The sequence below is a fragment of the Corapipo altera genome, unplaced genomic scaffold, assembly GCF_003945725.1.
Source record: "Corapipo altera isolate COAL_440 unplaced genomic scaffold, ASM394572v1 50, whole genome shotgun sequence".
NCBI lineage: Eukaryota > Metazoa > Chordata > Aves > Passeriformes > Pipridae > Corapipo > Corapipo altera.
This window is the reverse complement of record NW_020884889.1, coordinates 218,238-235,067: the sequence shown is the minus strand read 5'-3', so window position 1 is coordinate 235,067 and position 16,830 is coordinate 218,238. Positions and strand designations below refer to the sequence as shown.

The 16,830-nt window shown below is 44.0% G+C and overlaps 1 protein-coding gene across 3 annotated transcripts in view; it reads left to right on the top strand.

The window, feature by feature from the left end:
* MAP2K5 (mitogen-activated protein kinase kinase 5) overlaps positions 1 to 16,830 on the top strand; it is a 127,401-nt gene that overhangs the window by 43,559 nt on the left and 67,012 nt on the right. For all 3 annotated transcript variants that reach the window (XM_027644474.1, XM_027644473.1, XM_027644475.1), the window contains 4 exons: positions 2,540 to 2,608; positions 2,709 to 2,790; positions 6,392 to 6,453; positions 12,310 to 12,358. In XM_027644474.1, the coding sequence (XP_027500275.1) occupies positions 2,540 to 2,608; positions 2,709 to 2,790; positions 6,392 to 6,453; positions 12,310 to 12,358 (262 nt within the window). The remainder of the gene's footprint in view (positions 1 to 2,539; positions 2,609 to 2,708; positions 2,791 to 6,391; positions 6,454 to 12,309; positions 12,359 to 16,830) is intronic.

Genomic DNA, 16,830 nt, shown 5'->3' with positions numbered 1-16,830 from the left:
AGGAGGGAGGTGGAGGTTGAGGAGGGAGGTGGAGGTTGAGGAGGGAGGTGGAGGTTGAGGAGGAAGATGTGCTTGGAGCATCTTTCTGAATCCCACAAGACCTCCATGTCATTTAAATTTAAAAAAAAGAAAAAAAGCCCTTCTGGTCCAATATCCTTCTCCAGCTCAACCATTTCAACCAGTTTGGACCCTGGTGAGCCCAGCTTACCCTTGGCCCATCCTGTCCATCCCCATCCCTGAGGATCCATCACCCCTGGGCAGATTTGGGTGGTTTCAGTGAAATAACAGTGATTTGTGTTACAAAGTTCTTTCCAAAAGGGCTATTGGGAAAAAATTTATTATTTAATGTTACATCTCATTCATTCACCCGTGTTACAGTTGTGGTTTTGGACTCTCCATCCCTGGAATTGTCCAAGGCCAGGTTGGACAGGGCTTGGAGTGCCCTGGGATAGAGGAAGGTGTCCCTGCCCATGGCAGGGGGTGGAATGGGATGACCTTTAAGTTCCCTTCTAACCCAAACCATCCTGGGATTCTAGGACTCTATGAACTTGCAGCCAAATCCTTCTTCACAGCTTCTTCCTTGGCTTTCAGGATGTTTTTGAGTTGTTTTTTGTGCTTTAACACTGTTCCAGCCCCTGCTGGAAACTCTCAGCTCAGATATCCTTAAAAGTTGCTTCACTCATACAAAATAGGCTTGGAAATTTGATACACAAGGAGATGATAAATGCAGATTAAGGTGCTATATAGATAATTTTTCCTCTCTCTCTGCTGTAAATAACATAGTGTTCCTCCAGCCTTGACATCAGGTGGTGTCACAGCAGCCACGTGTTCAGGTGGAAGAAAACACTTCTGTACAAACTTAAAGTGAGACTCTGATCCCTCCTAATTTATTTTGGGATGACACATCCTTGCCGTTCCACCAGGTGTACCCTACCTATGGTGTCCTGAGCACCTGGAAGTCGGGAAGCTCTGCTTTTCCAGCTTATCCTGCTTTTCCAGGTTATCCTCACTATGAGAATAGTGAGGATAATTGTAATTAGAGTTAATGCAAATCAGCCCAGGAGCTTTCCTTGTGCCAGGGCCTGGCTGATGGGATGTCAGGGATATATTTGGTGCTGGTCATGCCAAGCAGTCACTGCTGGGTTCAGGGAAGCCTTTGCCATGAACAAGTCAGAGAAGTTCTCTCTGGGAGTAGAATTTAGTGAGATAAAACTTGAATTTTATACTATTGACAAGGTGAAATTCTGGTGATATTCCATGAACAAAACTAATGGGATCCCAGCAAAATATTTTCAGGTTTTCCACGCTGGAAAAAATGTAAGTGAATATTGTTGGCAAATGATTATTGATCTGGACAAGTGTGTTAAAGGTTTCTTGGCAGCCCTGTATTACACTTACAATTTAGTTTAGTGACAGCTTTTAGAAATAACCCCAAAGCAAACTCTGCATAGAAGCAGGTTATTGGTTTTTCTTTCAGGCAGATTTTGGTGCTGCAAAATGTGTTTGGAAATGGGCTCCCCGAGTTCTATGTTGTCAGCAGAATATTCAGCCTGTGATATCTGTGCTACTAGTTCTGCCAATTGACTGAATTCTGCTTCCCTTTAGCTTAAAATATTAAACTGTGGAATATTGGGTGGGTGCAGCCTGAGCCAGGCTTAGCTCATTGGGAGCCCAGTTTGGTTTGTAAAGTGGGGCTTAATAACTGAGTGTGCAATTAATTGTTTATTAAATTGGACTTTCAATGCCTTGTTGAGAGGGTCTGTCCTGAAAATCCTGAGAACTTTTAACTCCAGGCAGCTCAGCCCACTTGGACTCCAGTGCTTGGTGTTTTAGCCCTGGTTAGCAGCCAAATGGATGAGAGAGGAGGGCAGGGATGAAGGAAACAGGAGATAAACTTGACAGTGAAGAGCTGGTTTGAACTCTGGCTGCTCCAGGTCAGGTTGTTTCCCAAGGGCTGGAGCCCCTCTGCTCTGGAGCCAGGCTGGGAGAGCTGGGAATGTTCACCTGGAGAAGAGAAGGATCCAGGGAGAGCTGAGAGCCCCTTACAGGGCCTAAAGGGGCTCCAGGAGAGCTGGAGAGGGACTGGGGACAAGGGATGGAGGGACAGGACACAGGGAATGGCTTCCCACTGCCAGAGGGCAGGGAGAGATGGGAGACTGGGAAGGGATTCTTGGCTGGGAGGGTGGTGAGAGGCTGTGATGGAATTCCCAGAGAAGCTGTGGCTGCCCCTGGATCCCTGGAGTGTCTAAGGCCAGGTTGGAGCAACCTGGGCTAGTGGAAGGTGTCCCTGCCCAGGGCAGGGGGTGGGATGGGATGAGCTTTAAGGTCCCTTCCCATCCAAACCATTCCAGGATTATCAGCCCCATCCTTTCATTTCCTTCCTTTGCTCCTTGCTCATTAAAATATTGTTTCCCCTATTCCTCTCTTTCCTTTTCTCACATCAGGAGAATTAATATGTGGATCTTCAGCTGATTATTTTGAATCATTCTTGTACTTTTTGTGTCAGCTCTGCTCATATCTCTGTGTTCTTGTGTTTTAGGTCATCCCCTTAGATATAACACTGGAACTCCAGAAGCAGATCATGTCAGAGTTAGAAATTCTTTATAAGGTATGTATAAGTTTTTATAATTGTCATTGTTCCTTCTTTAATTTTCTTGCAGCAAATTTTCAAAGAGAACTTCTCTCTCTTTTTTTCTTTCTTTTCCCAGTGTGACTCATCGTATATCATAGGATTTTATGGTGCTTTTTTTGTAGAAAACAGGATTTCATTGTGTACAGAGTTCATGGATGGTGAGTTGTGTATTCAGTTTGCTTTTGATTGCTAAGAATTTAAATGGGAAAATTATATAAAGACGTGCTTTTGTCAAATGGAGTGGTATGACTTGAAAATGTGAAGTATTAATAACTTTGCAGGGAGTTAAAAAACCAGAACAGGGATTGGGATCGTGCTGAATTCTCCATGAAATGCTGCATTTTCCCCGTGTGTAACTTCCCTCACTTTTATTGAAAATGTAAATAGAAGAGAAATAAATGCTGCCTTAATTTGTGGGTTGATATTGGAGCCTTCCTTCCAATCTGTCCTCGCTGGCAAAACAGCTGTTCCTCACTCCCAGGGTTTTGATAGCCAAAACAGATTTTCTTTTAAAGAAATCTATTAACCCAATGTCCTGTGTGTTTGCAGTGGAAATAGTCTCTTAATTGCAAGACAAGGAGTTATTTTCCAACACAGCTGTTTGCCAGCTCTGTGCTGACTTTCTTTTTGAGTCTTCTCCTGATTCCTCCCCACGCGAATCCTCGGACCAAGTGCAACCCCACATCCCCACAGGCTGATCTTGCTGTTGTTGCAGATGCTTGGAAATCTTGGGAATTCTTGGAGAAAAGGGCAGGGAAAATCCACTGATAACAGCAATTTATAATCCTTGCTGGCCTGTGTGAATGAGTTCTGAGAGCAGCTCGTGGCAGATGCTGTCCCTGCGTGTCTCGGGCTCGAGAAGCCTCTTCACAGCTTTTGACTCTTCCCATCACGAGCAAAAGTCTGTTCCTCTCTCCAGGGTTTCCTTAGGAGCCAGCATTTTATGCCCTTTCCGGGTTTTTCACGAAGGCTCCTCACTTAAGCTGGATGTGAAGGAGTAAAGATCTCACACGTGATTTCCTACCACAAAGCCTTTCCCTCCCCAGGAAAATTCCAAAACCAAATGAAACATCACTGAACAGCTTCTTTCTTTCTGGATAAAGCCTTTTAGGGTTTCATGGTGCATTTTGTTGTCTCCCTGTTCAAATGGCCTGTTATCACTGTTATTTCTCCCTTTTCACCCTCACTGCCTCCAGCCCAGTGATTGCTGCACCCTGTTTCCAAGCCAGGAGTGTTCTCTCAGACTTTCTGTCTTTGAAAAAGTATTTTATTCAAAAAATCCAAGCCCCCAAGTTAAATTCTTTACTTGTTCTGCTGCTGGGTGACTATTTGCCCTTCCTCTGATCTTCCCTGCAGTTACACCCAGACTTACAAGGCTGTGTAAAGCAGTAGTTACACACAGTCAGGAGGCATCTGCTCGTGCCAAAACGAGCATCTGCCTGGAGTTTGTCCTTTCTTTCACTTCACAGAATGTTCTGAGTTGGAAGGGACCCACAAGGATCCTTTAATTCAGATATCTGTTTAAACATTATGGACAGAACTGCTTGCAGGTCTGAATTCTTGCTTGAAAATATTTCAGCTTTTAGGATCTGTATGGTGGGGCAAAAATTCCTTGGAATTATCCTGGACATGACCTGCTCTACCTCATGTTGTGCTCTCCTTCTGGCAGAAAGCCCCAGCAATCACTGAAAGGAAGAACAAAATGCAAATAAATGGACCTTGCCTTTTCTTTTCCCTCCCTCAGACCTTTAATTTTCATGCATGAAGATGCAGGGAAAGAGAAGGAAAAAAACCACTCTCTCATCCTGCAGATGAAGAGCTTTAACCTTGTTAAATTTTTAGCCCTTTTTGTCTGTCCTAGACCAGTTTATATTTCCTGAAGCCACATCCCGTGAGCCTGGGCCACATGGCAGGGATTTACTTTCTGAATGAGAAGGATACAGGTGGATCTGAGTCTTCTGGGGAGGCCCACATGGGTAAAAAGGACCATTTTGGTGCTTCCCTGGCACCTCCAAGCTGGAAAAAGCCAAGGAATTCCAGATCTGCAGATGTCCAAGCACTGAGGCTGAAGTGGCCTGGGATCACCCTCCCACCAGTTGGTTTTAAAGAGCAGCAGAGATGTGAAATGAGGCTTTTTTTAGATTTTACCCTTTTATATTTGTGGTAAAGATGATGCTCTAAATACAGATGGTGAAATGCCCTATTGCCTTTTATTTATGTTGTTGCCTCTTTTCCTTGGAAATGCTGAACACCTGCTAAATTCCCCTGGAAAACAGGTTATCAGGCTGTCCCTGCATGTCTCTACAGGGTTGGGAGCTGGCATCACAGGATTTGGGAAAGTTGTGCTCTCCAGGATTCTTTCCCCGTGGAAGAATGACAGATTTCCCCATTTGTTTGCAAAAAAGTGCTTTCCTTAATTTTTCCAGCAGTACCACCTTTAGTGCCAGCTCTAAGAGCCAGGCTTAGCAGTTTGAGGGGGTGAAAATAGAACTTTTTTGGGGGGCACAGTGTAAGGATGTGGTGTAAGGATGAAGAGGAACCAACAGCCTTGTGTTTGGCTTTTGTAGTGAGCAGTGGGTGTCTGTGATTCTCTTATTTCCACTCAAAAGCCCTTAGATTTCCTTTTTAAACTGGACTTTATTATAATCCACAGGCCACGAGGGCAATACAAGCTGAAAAGTTAAATTTAGGGAATGAATGGTAGTTGGAATGACCTGGAATCAGAGCAACATTAGTGAAGACAAACAAACAGACTATTTCTGACAGCAGAGTTGAGAAGGAGGAAAACCAACCAGCACCACAAACCCCAGTTATTAGAATGAGAATTATTCTTATTTGTACCATAATAAAGGCTCAAGGCTGGAATAAGGACCTTGTGACTTCCTTGAATTGCAGCATTTTGGGACAAACAGGGTTTATTTTTAAAAACTGAACCATGTCCATGTATTTTTTTTTCCCTATTCAACTTGGAGGTTTTTAATTCTCAATTTTAAGTTTGCTTTCTTGCGCAAGAGTTTGTATTTTACCCCAGGGACATTTTGAACACTGGTTTGATCACCAGGCTCCTTTGCAGAAGAGAAGGGAGGCAATGCTTCCCAATCTCTTGGGAATCTCTGTCTGTAGGGCTGTTAAAGGGAATATCTCCATGAATGTGTGATGCTGGAAGGACAGGTTATCCCAGATATCAGATTGTGTCCCATATTGGAATTTACTGGAGTTTAACCTACTTGCCCTGAAGGTTCTTTCATTTTCAGACATCAACCAACCCCTCACTGGTTTGATATCCAGAGAAAACAACTTTAATTATGTATATAATGATCATACTGGGTATCATGGAATGTTAGCAGCAGGTTTTAGGGACACAAGGCTTGGGATAGTCTGGAATTTGAGGTCGACTATTGCTTTTTGGGCTGATTTTGTTATTTCCAAGGAGTTTCTCCCAGCCTGGTGGTTTGGAGTTCTCCAGTTTTGATACTCTGACCTGTGATGGGAGGTTTTCTAATCTTTTTGAACTTGTGTTTTGAGTATTAAAGCTGCAAGCAAAATCACTGGGAGGGGGAAAAGAACCCCCAGTGCTGTTTCATGTGTTTATTCAGAGTTTGGGAGATTTTCGAGGTCACTTCTTTCTGACACAGTTATTGTTCTATCATAGATGGTGTTTTTTATTAATAACCAAGGCCTAGAAAACCCCTTGGGGCTTCAAATCTGGGGCAGTGTTTCATTCTGCATTACCTGAGCACGTGTTGTTTGTCCCTGCAGGGGGTTCTTTGGATGTTTATAGAAAAATTCCAGAGCACGTCCTGGGGAGAATAGCAGTGGCTGTAAGTATTTTTATTTCTTTTTACCTCTCAGTTCTTGGTTGTGCATTTAACTTACCCCTGATTTGAGTGCTCCCCTGCCCCCCTTGGGACACTGAGGTCTCTCCAGAATCCATGTCCTCGTGTCAAAGGGAAGGTCCTTCCTCTCTCCTGTGCCCAGGGATTTCAGGATTAAGGAAAACTTCCTTTTGAATGACCAACACATGGCTTGCTGGAGGTTCATGAGATAATTAGAGAGATGGAACACTTCTCCTGGGAGGAAAGGATGGGAGACCTCAGGGTGCTCACCTGGAGAAGAGAAGGCTCCAGGGAGACTTGAGAGCCCCTTCCAGGGCCTAAAGGGGCTCCAGGAGAGCTGGAGACGGACTGGGGGCAAGGGATGGAGGGACAGGACACAGGGAATGGCTTCCCACTGCCAGAGGGCAGGGATAGATGGGATATTGGGAAGGAATTGTTGGCTGGGAGGGTGGGGAGGCCCTGGCACAGGTTGCCCAGAGAAGCTGTGGCTGCCCCTGGATCCCTGGAAGTGTCCAAGGCCAGGTTGGATGGGGCTTGGAGCAACCTAAAAGAATGTGATAAATTAAGTGGGATAAAAAAATTGGATTTGCTGGAAGTCTGTGGTGACATCTCTTCCTGTCAACCCTCCCAGGAGGGAGCAGGGTCAGATAAAAAGGACAGTCCTCTTAATCACCTTAATTTACCTTTTAAGCCCTTCTGTTCTATGTAGTGCCTCCAACATTGACCCAGGAGCCCTGATGGTGATCCTCTGTCTGCTGAGAGTGTCATTTCCATTCTCACTGTCCTTAATCTGTCCAAAGTGACTCACTTAGTTTACCTTCCCAGGCTGAAGAATTAGGTTGGTTCCTGTTACCAAAATCCGGTGGCAGAACATGTTTTCTGTGTTTTCCTGTGACAGATGAGGAGGGTGAGGTTTTTATTTGGGGACAATCTGCTCTCCCACCCCTGTGCTGGGACCCTTCACACCTGGATGAAGAGCTAATAGGGGTCATTTTAGGGCTGATGAGCAGGGAGACAGTTTGGGATCCAAGAAGAAGTCCCAGTCCCCAATATCTCCTCAGTTTGGTCTCAGGGTGTTGACAGTGGGATCCTTAAAGCAAACACCTGGTTAGCCCATCACTGTGGCTCAGCAGCTAAAAATTCACCAGCCATGACTGAAAACTCAAATTACAGAACAACAAAAAAAAAAGAAAGAATTAAAAAAATCCATCATTTTGCAGAGCTGAACACGGGGTGAATGACCAATGTCTCAGTGGAGCTCACAGGGGAGAGAGATACTGCTAAACAATTGCTAAATATAAGGAATACTTTGATAACTTAAGCAGTTTAAAGCATAACAAAGTTATTCTATCATGTGCCATTTAATTAAGTGCTGGGTTTTCACATTCATTATACATCAAGCTGACAATTTAAATCCTTTAATCCAACACAGGCAGCTATTTAGTCTCTGTTCATTGTAATTCACAGCTCTACTTCTGTCTTAATTTGTGTGGCCTGCCCAGGGTGATGAACATCCTCCTCTGATGCTGGTTCCTCTAAGTAGCTTCAAATCTGCTCATTATGTACCTGGCAGTTTCTTCTGGAATTTGAATGCTTTTCACCTCCAGTTCAGAGGGAAAGCATTTCATCTTTTCTCCCCCACGAGGGAGAAGCTGCTCACAGTGTCCTCACATCCCTGGTGCCAAGGACCAATGTGTAATTTTAAAGTTTAATAATACTGGGATGGACCTTCAAGCATCCCTTCAGCTGCTTATTCCTTGTTTTCCTTCTCTCCCTTCTTGTTGTGTGTTTAACACGTCCACACCAACTCACACGATCATTTCCTTGCCTTTTTTTTGTCTCTCCTCTCCCCCATCCTCCCCATCCTTGCCATTCCACAGGTGTTCTCTTCCAGTTTTGCCCTTCTCCATAACAGTGCTGCTTCAGCCCCATCTTTTATGTCTCCATATCTCTATTTTTTTGTTCACCTGCGGGGTCACCTCGTTACCAAAGTGGCAGTCAGTGAGTGTGACTCCCTGACACGGGCACTGAGCTGATATTTAACTTTTGCTGGTTGTTTGATTTGCTGCTTTCCCCTGCCTGGTGAGGAGCAGGGGGGTCAGGGAAAGGGGGGAACAAAGGAGCAGGTGCTTCAGAGGAGGAACTCACCCCTTCCTCCTGCTTCCCAGAACAGAAGGTGTGCGCTGAGGCCGAACCAGCACTGGCAGCTCCTCTGCTCTGGTGCTGCTTTTCCCTCAGTTGGCACAGTGGAATTGTTGGAAGGAGGCAGCAAAAGCCTTTGTTTTCACTAGGATTTCTCCTTGAAGCCTTCCCAAACCTGCCTGTTGGTGGCTGATGTTTCAGCAGAGCCTTTTTTTTTGTGGGCTGGGGCACCTTTTTGCCAAGTCCTGCACACAGACTTCGTAATCCCCCCTGAACAGCTTGGGAAGATTACCCAGAGCCTGGAGGATTTCTGGTCACTGCTCAGGAGGGGAGTGTCAAACAAAAGCTGGGTGGATTTTGCAGACAAAACCTGGAGCTTCCAGAGTCTCTTTTTCCTTTGCAATGTGTTTTCTCTCTTGCGCCATGTACAGAGTCGTTTGTCTTTCATCCTCCTGAGACATGTACAGTGCATTAATCTACTGAAGCTGCTTAATAATATGTGTGACCTGCACATCTGTTAATTGGGAAACCCTCCTGTTATGTTTGTAGAAGGTTTTAAGTGAAACCATTTCCAGAGGAAGATGATGCAGGCCCATGTTGACATTTAGCAGCACCCCCGAGCTCCTCTCGCCCCCACCTGAGGATTGCAGTGCTTGGATGATCTCAGAGGGCTTTTCCAACCTGATTGATTCTAAATGGGTGTGATGGCACTGGCTTTCTGGTGCACTCCCCTCCCAACCAGACCTTCTCATGGATGTGGAGCTGCTGGAGAGAGTCCAGAGGAGGCCATGAAGATGCTCCCAGGGCTGGAGCCCCTCTGCTCTGGAGCCAGGCTGGGAGAGCTGGGGGGGTTCACCTGGGGAAGAGGGATCCAGGGAGACCTGAGAGCCCCTTGCAGGGCCTAAAGGGGCTCCAGGAGAGCTGGAGAGGGACTGGGGACAAGGGATGGAGGGACAGGACACAGAGAATGGCTTCCCACTGCCAGAGGGCAGGGATGGATGGGATATTGGGAGGGAGATCATCCAGTTCCAAACTCCCTCCCATGGGCAGGGACACCTTCCACTAGCCCAGGTGGCTCCAACCTGGCCTTGGACACTTCCAGGGATCCAGGGGCACCCACAGCTTCTCTGGGCAACCTGTGCCAGGGCCTCCCCACCCTCCCAGGGAAGGATTCCTTCCCAATATCCCATCTATCCCTGCCCTCTGGCAGTGGGAAACCATTCCTTGTGTCCTGTCACTCCAAACCCTTGGAAATAGTCTCTCTCCATCTTTCTTGTAGCCCCTTCAGGTCCTGGAAGGCCACAATTAGGTCACCCTGAAGCTTCTCTTCTCCAGGCTGAACGATCCCAACTCTCCCAGCCTTTCCTCTGAGAGAGGTGGAGGGATCTCTGACTTCATCATCACATCCATCCTGCTTTTTTATGTGAGAAGGGGAAATCTCTCTCCTTCCTAGTGTTCTCAATTGGTGTGAAGGCCTGCTGTGTTTTCCAAAGGAAAACCTGCCTTGGGAACCCCAAAGTGCTGTTGTGGTGGCTCCTGTTCTGGGGCTGTGTCCTGCTTTGGGGCTGGGGATGTAAAATCCCTTCTCCCTCCGCTTGCCACTTCACACATTTGTTTTCCCTTCCATTTGTGAGGCAGTGACATTGTGCTCTGTATTTTGAGTGCTAATGTTGATTGAAGTTCTCCCTGAAAGGATGTGCACTTGAACTGTCAGGAGAGGGAGTGATTGACAGCAGGTAGAAGTACTTTTTGTGTCAAGGCTTTGTCAAGTCATTGTTGTAAAACCTACTTTACTGAATACCAATAATTCCTGCCAGAGCTTCAATCAAAAGATTCTCTCTCCCAGCACCATTTTAGAATAATATTTAATACTTGAGAGTCCTTCCCTAATAGGCAAATGTAAGGGAAGTGAATAACTGTGTGTTACACGAGGTGAGTCCATTTGGGAGGCTCCTGGGAGGATATTTACAGCCCAGGATAAAGGGAAAACCTCTTTTATTCCTTTATACTCTGATACTGAGAGACTCTGAAGGGAGAACTTGTTTAATGCCATGTCTTATCCAGCACATGTTCCAGAATAAAGATATTTAATAACTCACAGCTGTTGAATTTTTTTTCCATAGGGAATGTTTCCTTTTTTTTTTTCTATGATTACTTACTTTAAAATAAATAATTTCCTAATGGTTTTAAAGCCTTTCAATAGTCTAAATAAATTTATAATAATCAAAGAGCTTAATATTCTGAAAATCACTTTGGCCATTGGAGGAAGCCTGAAATGTTGCATCTCCTTGATTTATTTTTGCATCAATATTTTTAAGTTATTGTTGTTGTTACTAATAATAATAATGTCAAAATGCTGTGTAAATAGAATTCCCACGTTTTGCTTGTCATAGAGTCACGGAATCCTAGAATCATTAAGGTTGGAAAAGACCTTTAAGACCAAGTCCAGCCTTTGGGAAAGGCTTGAGGTGAACATGGTCACACCTGTGGCCAGGAGATAGTTGAGTTTGGACGAGTTTAAGCGAGGAATTGCCACCTGGAGCAATTTATTTGGGACCCACCATCATGATTTGCTTTACAAAAGAGATTCAGACCCCACTGAGGTCGTTTTTAATTACAGAATGAATTTTAAAAGAGTTTCTAGTCCAGTAGGAAGGTAGGGAATTACTGTGCTCTCTGCTTTCACTCTGTATCATATTTTCAGCGCTTCTGCTTGATCACTGTAACTCAAATAATTTCATTTTGGTCTACTCAGACAGTGAAAAGAATAATTGTTTTGACTGCAAAACTCATACAAATTTACCAATGTCAGAAATGGTTTATTGTTCTGGAGGTGCATGAGGAGGGTCTCAGGGAAATGAGTTAAATGTCACCTCAGAGATGGAAACAGGATAATAAAGATTTTCTCTGTGAGAAGAGTTGGCTGAGAAAGCAGGGACGGGTTGGGGGAAGGAGAGCAGTGGCACAAATGTGTTTGTTGAATGTTGTGCTGGAAAAAACAGGTTTTTCAGTTTGTTTTTCCCAGTTTTGGTGGTGGAAGGAGGAAATTCTGGAATAGGAGGGCAAGGTCTGCCCCAGTTTTAGGGCTGCCAGTTGTGTTTTTTGGGGTGATGGGAGAGAAGCAGATTTGTGTTTGGTTCCAAGGTGAGAAATGTGAAGAATGAGACAATTTATATAGTTCAAGAAGGAATATTCTGCATTTGCATCAAGTAATTGAAAGCATGGAGAGGAAAGGGAAAGGTACAGGATGCACCAAATGGAAAGAAAAGAAGAGAGGATGAAGTGCAAGAGGGAATTAGAGATTTTATTGTTTTCTGGCCTTTAGTTTCACTGAGTTGCTTCTGTTGCAGGAAGACAAATCGTTACACCCTTTGTCTCTCATGACTTTAAACACCCCAACAAAGACAGATGAATTCAAAATACATGGAATTGCCTGAAGGCATTCAGTATAAACTCAACTGACTTCAACTTCCAGATCCTGGGAAGAGGAATTTGGGTATTCTGAAAGAACCTGGGGTGGATTTTTAGCAGGAGTTCACCTGGTCCTGGAATCCTTTGGAAGGGGTGTTTGCTGTCCCCTTTTCCTGATCCTGCCTCTCTTCTTCACTACAAGTTGGGTCTCTCATTAGATGAGATGTTGCAGTTTTTCTCACCAGGAATCTCTAATACTTGATGGTTTTTTGTTTTTTTTAACTTCAGGTTGTGAAGGGCCTGACCTATTTATGGAGTCTAAAGATTCTGCACAGGGGTGAGTAGCAGATGTTTTCTGTTTTTCAATGAAAAATAGTATTATAACATTGCTATATAAAGTATAATAGACATGCAAGGTACCTTTTACAAATATATAAAAATATATAGAACTATATAGAAAATATATTATTATAATAATAATAGTATTCATTTTAATAACATTTTCTGCAAAGACACTTGACCATATTAACATCTGGTTTGTAATGCAGAATGAATCTTAATCCTTAACCTCACTCATTCCCTGGTAAAACATTTTTATTGTCCTTTTATTGCCCTTCCTCCTGTCCTACAAAGAAAAAAGACTGAAGAGAGAAATGAATTTTATAGAGATTTAGAAACTTAGGGTTGCAAACAGTTGCCCAGTGGAAAAATCAGATGTTTGACTAGTATTGAAAATAGAAAATAGATTTTCTTATGGACTTCAAGAATCTCATGTGAGTGCCACAAAATCTCTGAAATTGTGACTCCCCTTGTCCCTCAGAATGATCATGAAGAGTTAAAGGAACTTTAATCCTGCTTGGACATAAACCATTTTTAGGTTTTGCTGTTTATTCTCTTTCCTGAAGTTATTTTGGATTTTTTTTAAACTTCTCATTTATTTCTTGCCTTTTAACATTGTTACATTTTGGTAAAAATTTCTCTAGTTTGATAAGTTAATTGACATATACTAAAACTTCCAAAACCAATGTGAATTCTGGAAAATTCTGAAAAAACAGTGGGAGATGCTGTTTACAGAACAAAGAAGCCACTTCCCCCTGCACCACCACCACCACCACCCCCCCCCAAAAAAAAAAGGAAGGAGAAACTCATTACATTTATAATGTTTCTAAAGTGTCTGAAAGTAACTGCTCTGGTTGCTAATGTTGTACCAATCCTGTTTAATTTAACCCATCTGCTCACTCAGCCCGGGTGCACAGTTGGGGGGTGCAGTAACTTGGGATTGAAGGAGGAGTATGAGGGGAGACACGTAGGGAATGTTAAATTCCAGACCAGAGAGGTGAGAGCAGCCCTGGTGGGGTTTTGGGGGGCCTGAGAAGGTGATGGGCAGTGGCTGGGTCAGGTGTCCTGGTGTGAGCAGTGCAAGGAGTCAGAGAATCCTGGAATGGTTTGGGTTGGAAGAGACCTGGAAGTTCATCTCATTCCAACCCCCTGCCCCGGACAGGGCCACCTTCCACTAGCCCAGGTTGCTCCAACCTGGTCTTGGACACTTCCAGGGGTCCAGGGGCAGCCACAGCTTCTCTGGACAACCTGTGCCAGGGCCTCCCCACCCTCCCAGGGTCAGGGCACGGCTGCAGTTCCTCCTTTCTCCTTCCCAGGGGATTGCTGTGAATTTGGGAGCACAGGCTGTGCTGGGTGGGAGAAGGAGAGCTGGGGCCAAAAGAGTGAGTAGAGAACAACTAAAGACCTGGCTTTTATAAAGCTGTGAATCACTTAGGTTGGAAAAGGCATGTGACATCGAGTCCAACCATTCCCCAGCACTGCCAAGGCCACCACTTACAATGTCCCCAAGTGCCACATCCACAGGGCTTTTAAACCCCTCCAGGGATGGGGACTCCACCTCTGCCCTGGGCAGCCTGTTCCAATGCTGGATGATGCTTTTCCACAAAGAATTTTTTTCTGATATCCAACCTGAACCTCCCCTGGCACAATTTGAGACCGTTCCCTCTCACCCTTTGTCCCCCAGATCAGGGGGTTACTGGTGGATCTGACCCTGGGTTGTCCCAGGATTAAAAAAACAGAAATAACCCAGAGTTCACAACCAAATCAGCCCAGACACAGGTCACCAAGGAGGCTTCGTTTCTGTGATGGTTTCAACAATTCACCTCCTACCCTGGATGTTGCCAGATGCAGAGATTTATCAGCTCCATCCCCTCGCAGCGAGAGGAGGAACAATCTGATGCTGGAGCTGCCACAGGAATTTCAGAATAAATAGGAAACCAAAGGTAACAGGAACATCCATAGCTGGGTCTGGCTCTGAATAGGCTGCACAGTTATTACCACACTTTAACACCCAAAAAGAATGAAGATATGGGATTTTTCAAGTTTTTTTTTAGTTTTTCTGCCTCCCTTCTGCTTGTGATTTGGAGAGGACGTTGTGGAGCATGAATATTATGACTGTAACGTTTTCTTGTTGTGCTGCTGTAAATTTGGAACCTGGCTCTGATTTTTGCTTTGCCAGTAGAACAAAATCTCCCCTTCTGCCTGGGTCTCCTTGCCTTGATTGAAGAGCAGCACTGAGGTTTTGATGAATTGTGTTTGCTCCTTGCTCTGGTCTAAAGAAAAGCGCAGAAACTGATTTTTCATCACACTTCAGATTTTTCTGGCCTTGCTCTGTTGCTGCATTGACCAAGGTGAGAACAGCACTGAGGGGATAGTGAGCATTCCAGGTTCAGCATTCCCCCAAGGATTCATTTCCAGTCTTATTTACCCATTTTTAGGATACAGAAAAGGGGTGAGTACTTGAAAATCAGGGCAGGGGAAGGCAGTGCAAAGAAGGGGTTCCTTTCTCCAAATAATCTCCTTCCACTGCCTCCTGGTTTTAATGCTCAGAGGCAAAGGGAGGAATATTGAACTCTGAATTTTTTGGTTTCACGAGTAGAGCAGAGCAGGACATTGAGGTAGGATCCCAAATTTCGATGGTGGTTTTTAAGGAAGGGCTGAAACAGCTCCGGCCCGGAGGGGGGGATTAAAGCAAAGCAAACAAACAATGAGCAAGTCTTTTATTGCAGATCAGACATTGCAGCAAATATTACAGCTTCACTTCAAAACAAACCTCGCAACTAATGAGGTGATAGCCGTGCATATTAATAAACACAACTGCAGCCGTAGCCATCACACCCACATCAAACATAAACATGAGATTAACACCTCCACCACTTCTTTGGAAGATGTGAGAATGTCCCAATGATAAGTGTGCTCTTTTCCCCAGAGGATGAGAAGTAGAAATGGAAGGGTAATGAGAAATTAACTTAGATTTAAAACAGAATTAGCAATTAAACAAGTCTCATCATGTACAAAGTCAAAGTTTGTATAAAGACAAACTGAAATCTGTTAAGTTCAAGAATAAGTATAGACCGTGTGCATTTTATCTGCTGTGTTTTCCTCTGTTCACACCTTCTTATTAAAGAAAATGTATGAAATAAATGTTACCCACTTGTGTTTAATTGTACTGATCCGGATTTGTGTGCGTGGCTGTTTGGGCACTGGGAGTGTGTAAATATGTACCTAAAAATATATATATTTATATATATTGCACGGTTGGAGCACCTTGGCTTCTGATTAGATTTTATAATGGCTTAGGACTAGGTTTTAAATTTGTGTTTAATTTTTGAGCCGTTTTCTGGTTTGTAATCTGTGAGGGGGGTTGAGCAGAGCTGAGGGTCTGGAGATCTCCTGGACTGTTGGTTGGTTTATGGCAAAAGGGAGGTTTGTGCATCACTCTTTTTATCCCAGGATGTTAAAAAAAAATGGGATATGCCAATCCTCTTTGTTCTGGCATAATCTACTGGGGCTGGGGAGTGCTGGGTGGGAGGGACAGACATTGGTGCTGAGTGGACAGTGGGTGTTCTCAGCTTCTCACCAGTAGCTGTTGTTTGCTGAGGGTTTCACCAGAGGTGTCCAGAGCACCATTTTTGATTCTACCTCTCCCCCTTTTTTACCTTTTTGTGAGAAATAATCAACATTAATGAAGCACAGCCAGAAATCCAGGGGTGTATATGTGAATATATGACACTGGGACAGTGGAAGGTGTCCCTGCCCATGGCAGGGGGGGGACAAAATGAGCTTTAAAGTCCCTTCCAACCCAAACCATTCCAGGGTTCTGTTATTCTATACATATATTTATGCCTGTATGTATAGCTAAACACATACATGGCCACTCATGGACCACTTAAGGCTTATTTAAAAAAAAAATCATCCTGGCCTCCACAAAACTGTGCTGATGTCTTCCTTGAACTTGGCACGTTGAGGTTTTCTATTTTTAAAAGACAGGAAAAGTCAAGAGACAGCTTTTAAACAATCTCAGGTGTTTTTTTTTTTTATCCCCCCACACACAATCAGGGATCTGTTTGCTTTTCAATAACACAAATGAGTGAAATGTTTGGTGTTGAAAAAGCTGAACCTCTGACAGTTCTGTTTACTGGTGAGTAAGAGCTTGGAGGTCCCTTTTATTTGCAGAGAGGTGAAACTACTTAGGCAGATCCATCACGAGGAGAACTTGTTCATCCTCTATAATGATGCTTCATAGAAATCATTTGTATTAAGCAAGCCCTGGTAATGGGAGCATAATGACCCCTTTTGGCTCTTGTTTAAATTCTTTCACTTCTGAACACTAATATTAATCACAAGCAGATGGTGCAGAACATTATTTATGTACATTTGTTTCCCCAGCCCCAAAAAATATTTAACCCATTAACTGAAGTGCTTTATGAAACCAAAGGCTAATTTGCTGATTAGGTGATTTTTTTTTTT